Source organism: Molothrus aeneus, chromosome 5, assembly GCF_037042795.1.
Source record: "Molothrus aeneus isolate 106 chromosome 5, BPBGC_Maene_1.0, whole genome shotgun sequence".
Classification (NCBI taxonomy): domain Eukaryota; kingdom Metazoa; phylum Chordata; class Aves; order Passeriformes; family Icteridae; genus Molothrus; species Molothrus aeneus.
The window spans coordinates 7,979,411-7,987,765 of record NC_089650.1 but is presented as its reverse complement, the minus strand read 5'-3'; the positions used below and the strand labels follow the sequence as shown (position 1 = coordinate 7,987,765).

Below are 8,355 nucleotides of genomic sequence, written 5' to 3'. Positions count from 1 at the left end.
TTCTTTTTTCTTCCATGTCCCTCTCCAAGAGAAGGAAGGACAATCAGGTACATGCATCCAGTCATTACAGGGGTACTTGGCTATCTCTCAAGACAGACAGCAAAGTAAATATTTCAAGGGACAGCCTTAACTTTTCTGAACCACACTTCCCTGGGAAGATCAAGGCACTGCTTACAAGTGTTTGGGCAGGGGGAGCCTGCAGGTTTCATTTCCTGACTGAAAAAAGCTGCTGTGTGCTATACTCTTAGGTACCATGGCTCTTAAAAAGAAATAGCCTTGTAGCAATGATTGCACCAACAAATTTGGCATTCCTGCTTTTATATTAAATTTTTTTTATTGAGATGATGTAATTACAAGCATTTTAAAAATTATTTGCAACTCACTGGCCCTGAGAATAGGCTTGTTTTTGTTTTGTTACATTCATTTGATTCAGTCCCTTAGCCCCACACCTTAAAAAAACAAAAGCCATCATCAATAAAAACACTAGAATTTTATTTTTTTTAAAAAAAGACCTCAAACTCTGGATTCGCGTACAGTTGCAGTCTGACAAAAAAGATCTGGAGAATGCATATGTGGAGTTGGAAATACGGGGAGGATGGCAGCAACTTAGTGTTCACAGAAAGGGCCCCAGTAGTGTTCTCTGGATGGAGAGGCAGTCAACAGGTTTCAAACATTAATCCAGAAAATATTCTGCTGTGGAGCTGCAGCATGTCCTGCCTGACTGACCCGTGGCTTGTTGAGGCTTGTGGCAAGGTGATGACAATGAAGGTCCCGCTTAACCTTTGCAAAACCACTTAACCACTCAGAACCTTTGCTGGGTGCTGAGATTGGCAGGGATCTGGTCAAACCCCCTCTGGTCAGGCAGGGCCAGCCAGGCACAATGCCCAGGACCGTGTCCAGGTGACTTCTGTGTGTCTCCAAGGATGAAATGCTTTCTCCCTTTCCCCACCTGCTCTGGTGGCAAAGGCAGAAAGTTTGGCTGTTTTGCTGCTGGCGAATTCTACACTGGGAAATCAGAAACTGGGGGAGGGCAGGAAGGCAGGTGTCAGTGTTGGTGGAAAGACAGAGTTACCTTTGCTAGCCCTGGCAGGCAGCAACGCATTCCTACGGCTCAGGATGTTAAAGCTGTCTTTGCATTCCCATGGATCTGCCAGTGGATGTGAGGTCAATGGGAATCTCCCTCCTGCAGCTGCTCTAGCCTGCCACTTCTTTTTTATTTTTAGTCATACCTAATAAAGTCCCTTCAAGACGCCAAGAGCAGTTCAAATCCTGTAGTTCCCACAACAGACCCCAAGGCCCTGCAGTCCTGGCAGCTCCAGTGTCACCCACACCATTCCCTTTGGCACCTGGAGACCTGGCAGGAGACAGGGAGGGCCTCTGTGGGACTGGCCTGTTCCAAGGTCAAAGGCTACTTTCATTCCAACTAGCATCAGCCTTGAGAGAACCCCTTCTCTGTGGTTCTGATGACATTGTCTTAAGATGTCCTTTATGTGTGAACTGGGAAGAGTTTCCAACACCACAAACATTTTTTTCCCCCTTTGATTTAGATTGTGCAAGTGGAAGCGATTGCATTTCTCTGTAAAGGTGAACATTTCCACTATAAAGCTTCCCTACTGGACAATGTGTGATTTTCCTGTCTTACCCAGTGCTGAGGATGCACCTAATTTGGTAGATAATGGTGAGGAAATGGGTGGATTGTCTCTGGCTCTCTGTATTCTGCAGCGTGCACCTTGGCCATGACAAAAAGCTGTGACTCATCAGAGCACTTTATGCAGAAAGTCTCTATTGTTTTTTTTTGGTCCCTCACCATCTTTTAACAGCAGGCTGAAGAAAATAATGCAGTTATGCAGTTGTCTAGACCACAGCAGTAAAGAGGATGAATCATCCTCTGCAAAAACTTTCTACCACTGGACACCCAAGGATCCAGCTAGAGCCTTTCTTTATGTTCTTCATTCTTCTGATCACACTCCATCTATCAAATTCACCACTTCACTCCAGCTCCTGAGACCTGGCTGCAACTTGGGGGCCCTTGAGCAACGTGACAGAGCGACTCCTTGGGCCGGTGGTCTCAAGGGACCTTGGGTTTCAGATCTGTCACTGCTGAAGTCCCACAGCATCTCCCAATCTCACGCCTCATGAGTTCCAAGGACTTCAGAGTCATGCCAGAGACAGGTGACACATTGCTAAAAACCACTCCCCTGTCCATTATTTTGAGGCAGAACAGATCAAGTACGTGGTGTGCTGGGACTTGTAACTTACTGACTGTGATTTTATAGAAAAAAGTGTCTGGGAAAAGCTCAGGGAGAAATGTACACCCTGTCATTCCTCATCAGATACTGGCTCAGAAAAATCTCTCCTTGTTGTACGATGCTTATCCACACCCTTAACAAAGCTGTTCCTTCTACGACCTGTGACTCAATATTCAGTCTTTGGTGAGATTGGCCTATCTCTGTTTAAACACAGGGGACACTGTTCATTGCAGAGTGCCATTTTTTCCTGGATAGATTAACCCTCTTGTTAAATACGTGGAAAGAGCAAATGTCGTGTTGGTTTAATAGCTGATAAAAGCTCTATCATGGGAATGTACCTTGTTTTTTGGTCAAAATGGATTAGATTAGCCTTTTGATTTTTTTCCAGATCTAGTTTCTTTTATGTTTCCATTAAAGAGGCTTTCTGCTTTTAATGCACTGCTGTGGACGTGCTTTCTTTCAGGCACCATGTGATTCCTGCAGTTTTCCTATAAACCTTCTCCCTCTGCAAGCATCATTTCTGCTGCTAGATCTTCCTTCCATTCAAAGGACCCCTGCTGATGGATCACTGGACACCACAGACATTCCTGTCCTGGTGGTCCAAGCTGTGAAATGAAACAGGCCAGCAGTTTCTCTTGTTTGGGCATCAAGGACTACTGAGCTTTCTGTGACCAAACTAGGCACAGCTCTTTGCCTCATGCCAAGCACCCTCAGTGCAGCAAACCAAATGGAGGCACCTTGCAACCAGAACAAAACCCCAAACCAAGAAAGCAACACAGCTGTAGGGTTTGTTTTTCTCTTGTCTTAAATCATGTTAAAAACAGGCAAGCTGGGACAAGCTTCCTTGATGGCAGAGCTGTAGGATGGGGGAGGGCAGTGGGAGGCATAAAAAAAAACCCAAATCCCAAAACAAAGCCAAAATCAATTACAAGATATAAGTATAGCTATTTGGTCTCTAGTTCTCTAACATCAGATTTTGGAGTGGTGAATCATCTACCTCTCCAGCAGCACAAAATGATCCTGGAGAGGCTTCTGAGTAATACAAACCATGTGATGAGTCCCTTTGCTTTCTCCCTATGATGTAAGGAACAGTCCTTCACCTTTCACCCCAAAATTGCTAGCAGGTATGAGAAACACCCCTTCCTTCTGTAATTACAGAGGCTTCAGTCTTTCTTTTTATAGAAAACTCTGAACTGAAATTCACAACTCTGCATTGTGAATATACTGGGGGGAATTACATATATATTTTTATATATATATGGAACTTTTAGATATATATACACACATATATATGTATTTGTCCCCACCCTCCCTTCCCCCTCCTCCATTCTACCACTTCTTTGCTAGAAGGAGGGAAAATGTTAACTGATAGTCACTTGCAGAGGTTTGTCACATTTATTTTTCTCCTCTCTGGAGCACTTAGGTGATTGGTTTTGGTCCATATTCCAGCAGTTAACAGCCACTCAGAGTGCTCTTTGTGAGCCCAAGCTATGCTGGGAATGACAGCCCAGCCTACATGTGAAGGGTGTCTCCTCTTCATTTGACAGGTATGTGTGGGAAATTCTTTTGGTAGCTTCAACACATTTCCCAGTGGCAGCACATATAAATTGATCCAAGCAAACTGGAAGCCTTGAGCAAATCCCTTCTGTGTTGCTATTGTTTATGCAGTGTTGTGTCATGAGACTTGCACAGAAAATAAGAGCACTCTATTTCCATAGGAAAGCCTTCCAAAAACAAAAAAACCAAAAAAGAAGAAGCATAATCTGATGTCTTGTCCTATGTGAGATAAGGAAAGTCAAACTGCATGTTTATTAGGGAAAAAAAAAAGACAAAAAAACCCCAAAACTGAAACAAACCAAAAAGAAAGAAAAAACTCAAGGGAGACTTTGTAGGAACAGTGAAGTAGTGCATAAGTCCAGGCTTTCTCCCCTTGGCTTTCCTGCCAGCACCACTTCTGCCGGTGAGTTTGTTTCGTTAAGGTGCTTCAGGTCCTGCGTGGTCTTCAAGCTAGGCAGTGACCTCAAGTACTGCTCCTGTGCTGTTGCTTCCCCTCCCAACCGTGCCGACCGTCAGGCTGATGTTCCTCCCCTGGACCCACAGAGGTGCTGCACCTGTTTCCTTCAGCACTCGTCTTCTTGGTATATTTGTTCATCCAGTTCCTGCGATTCAAGGTGCTCCAGGCGGTCTGTCCGGCCGCTCATGATCTCATCTGGGGTCTTCATGAACCTGCAAAACAGAGAAACAAGTGCATTTCTCAGGGGTCTCAGCTTTTATCTTCATCAGCTTGTTGAGACCCCTGAGCTCTCCAACTCCCAAGATAATCTTTGCTGTATCCTGCCAAAGCCTTGGTATTTCCCAGCTTCTCCCCAGGTGTCTTCCCTCCTCCATACCTTGAAAGGAAACAAAGAAATCACCAGCCTTTACCCTGGCTTCTTGAAAGCCCAAATCTGAACCAAATCCATAGATTTTTCCAAAGAATTATATTTCTTTCTTCTCCCTCATATTGTTTGCCCTTTTCATGTCAGATGACAGCTCGGCCCAGGTACACTCATGTGTGGTGTCTGGTGACAGAGACATGAAAGGTGTTGATGATCAGCATATTTCAAAGCACAAGCCCTTGCAAGGTGTGGGGAGGCACAGGGTTACTGGTTTGTGCAGGCCTGCGTGTAGGTGAGTGAGAACAACATGAAACACCAAAAGAACAGAGGGGGAAAAAGCCAAGGTCCAACTCAGAACAAGTTCCAGGAATGGAAAAAGCCCTGAAGGAAAAAGGTTTAGGGCTAGGGAACTGTAAGCAAAGACAGTCTCTTCCTGTGTGCTTGTAGAAAGTGTGACTGCAGTGAGGCAGCATCCTCTGTAATGAATGCCACGGCTCCCAGCACCAGTGTCTCAAGGCAGTAAGTCTGCAGGGTGCTGGAGACAGAAACTGCCTCTGGGGAGGCATGGCAGCAGCAGGAAATGAGAAAGGACATCCACCAGCCTGCAGTTTAAGTCTGCAGTCTTGGTTTTTGCCAGGACACTATTGTGTACTACTGCACAGAGCACAGAAAGGCTCTGCTTTCTCATTTTCAATTTTATGATTGAAAGGACGAGAGAGTGACACAGGAAGGATGAAACACTGGTTTCAACACAAATCAGTTTCCCAACTCCCAAGCACTTCTGGAGAAATTAGGATGAAAGATGTTTATGCTGGAAGTGGTACAAAATTTCACAGTCTTTCATTAACAACATACTGGTTAACATGCAGCAGTATGAAATGTGTTAATTGTAAGAGCTGATTTTATTTCAGGTTGATGATATGCTCAGTGTCCTTGCCCCAGTGAAAACAAAAACAACCAGCAGGAGCCTCGTTACTAGCACTGACTCAGAATGGTCACTGCTAGAGCTTCTCAGCAAACACAGCATAGCCTGGAACTAACCTTTTGCCTTCCCTTCTAATTTTGGAAATCATGTGCATATATGCATTTAGGGGGAAAAAAAAGGGCTATGACTCACTGCTGTGTCACTGCTGGAAAAATGCCGCTGCAACAAACAGTGTTACAGTGGTGAAAAACTTGTATGCAGGAGTGGTGAATCAGTGCCTGGCTACACACTGCACCAAAGCCCACGGCCAGACCGTGCCCTGATTTAAACCCTGTGACTGCCCTGCTCATCTGGCAGACAATGAAATCAAAACACAGAGTGGTCCCACTGCCATGGGACCCTTTCCATGTGGGGCATGGGCTGATGTGAGCTGCACCACAGGATTTTGGGTATTCCTTCTGGTCTGTGCTTTAAGCCACATCAAGGAAACCACACTGTGGGTATTTCTAATAGCATTTGATTACATTAAAAAAAAACAAACGAAAAACAACCCAACCCAGAACTGCATGAAAATTATGACACACTATCTGTGATCTATTTTGTTGCAGAAGACACCCAGCCAACCTATTAGAAATCCTTTTCTGACTCCATCTTACTTAAAGCTCCATACAGATATTTGCAGATGACAACTGCCTGCACGTAAAGTCACATTTCTTATTATTTCTCTGCTTGCAAGGAATAGCCAAGAAAGGCATATTAATAACTTGATTTTTTGCAGCTGTTCTTTTTCTCTTCAGATATAAATAGGTCTAAGAAAACAACATCAAAAAGTTTTTATTGGGAATTGTGCAAAGAAATGTTTTACTGGGTTTTTTTTCCCAGTTTCCAAAGGAAATGAAGTTTATATAGCTCATGTTTTATGCTCTCTGGTGACCTTTGAATCTGTTGGTCAAATTGGCCAAGTCTGACAGAGCAACTGAGGTCTCCAAGGGCATTAAGCTACAATGGTTTTGAGAAAACAGGCATCCTCGTTGAGAAGAGATGGACTCCTGTTTTGTGTATGCCCCCACTGAAGGGAAGGCTTCAAGAGAAGCACATTCAATGTTCAGCATCAGGAATTCCCCCAGGGCAAAGCAGTCTTCACACAAGGCCACAGAGATATAGGTACCCTGGGTACTGATGGAGCAACCTTGTTTTAAATTTCCACCAGAAAAAAAATTTACTACTGAACACTTGATTTTGCCCATGACTGCTTCTTTCCTTCACTCTCCCTCCCTATGTTTCCTTCTAAGAGCTGACATAAACAAGTCATTCCAGAGAACCCTTTTCAGCTGAAGAGAGTTTGAGTGCTAATGCAGTTCTGTTAGCTATTTAAGAAAACAAATTCCAAGACTGCCTTCCTATTGTTATCATGTCCAAACACACTGCTAGATCCAGGCCACTGACAGCAAAGCAGTCCTTGGTCTGAGTTCAGTGCTCTGAGGGTCAGATGTGCACTAGGATTTGCAGGTGTTGTCTGAAGAGGAGTGGAGTGCTCTCACTCTCAAGTTTGTACAAGTAGCTCCCTGCTTTAATGCTGTTTCAGGTTCTGTTTCCTGAATTCTTGGTTGTATCATCCAATCAGCTGTGCTGATTTATGAACAGCTCTTGCAGCTCCCTCTCTTTCTTCAAGGCAGCACCAAAGATGTGGTCACTGAGAGCTTCTCTTCTGTGATGTCCTTGAGGAAATGCCTGATCTCTGCTCAGCTTTCACAGGCAGCTGTGTTTGAGAAGTCCATTTGGGAGGAGGTTTTCCAGCAGTTTGACTGAACCTATTTATCTAAGGTCCTTAACAATGGCACAGCCTGCACAAAGAAGTGAAAAGACTTCTGTTGTCTCCACTGATCATTGAGACAAGCCTGTGCTTTTTGTAAATTGGTGGGGCTGCCTTAAAAGCTGGGAAGCACTGCTCTATACAGCTTTTACAAATGTATGGCCATCTTCACCTGTGTTGTAACTGTGGCAATGAGGTATCCCATACACAATTCCATCTTCCATCCTCAAAAACCAACTGTCCATAGAAAGAAATGGCAAAAAAAGAAAATTACCTGAACAAAAGCCTTTGTCCTGGCTCCTTCCGGATAATATTTAATTTGTAGTAGTGGCGTAGGGCTCTGGACATTTTCTCGTAAGTCATATTTGTTCTGTTCTGTTTTTTTCAAAAGAAAAAAGGAAAAAAAGTGGTGAGATGATTCATTAAAACGTTCCTAAACCCCAAAATGAGTGGCAGAACTATCACAGCTGCCTAAAGTAACCAAGACAGTCCAAGAAATTACATGTACCATTTTTTGCTGTTTGTGGGCCCACTCTGCCCCCACAGCCCTCATCACCTAAGTTTTGTGGGTCGCTTTCCACACAAGGCAATTTAAGCAAGGAGTTTAAAAAGAATTCCAAGCAAGGCTTTTCTACAGTTTCTTGGAACACAGCTAACAAAAGACTTAATTAACTACAAGAGGAGACATTAGGTGGAGGGAGATGCTCATGCCAAGTGGGATGTGACAGGCCTGTTCTTAATGAAAACACCTTTTGTAAAAGCCTGGGAGTAGTGGCTAATAGGCTGAATCTGTCAGCAATCCCTGCTTGGAGCACTGTTTCTCTGGGATTCCCCTGCATTAACTAGTTGATGCTCACAGAGCACTGTGGGGACTGATAGCCTGCTTCTCCTCTTGTTACACTGGTGTAAACCAAGAAAACCAGTTGAGTTGTACATCTGCTTCTGTGACAGATCCTCCCCTTCATTCTGGGAGCTTCTGGCCCCAAAGGC

General features: G+C 44.2%; 1 protein-coding gene across 2 annotated transcripts in view; it reads right to left on the bottom strand.

Annotated features, from left to right (window-relative positions):
* Positions 1–471: 471 nt before the first annotated feature.
* The window catches only part of ETV6 (ETS variant transcription factor 6), a 127,108-nt gene continuing 119,224 nt past the window's right edge, over positions 472–8,355 (bottom strand). For both annotated transcript variants that reach the window (XM_066550535.1, XM_066550536.1), the window contains exons 7-8: positions 7,640–7,740; positions 472–4,475 (exon numbers count right to left, since the gene is read on the bottom strand). In XM_066550535.1, the coding sequence (XP_066406632.1) occupies positions 4,370–4,475; positions 7,640–7,740 (207 nt within the window). In that variant the 3' untranslated portion in view covers positions 472–4,369. The remainder of the gene's footprint in view (positions 4,476–7,639; positions 7,741–8,355) is intronic.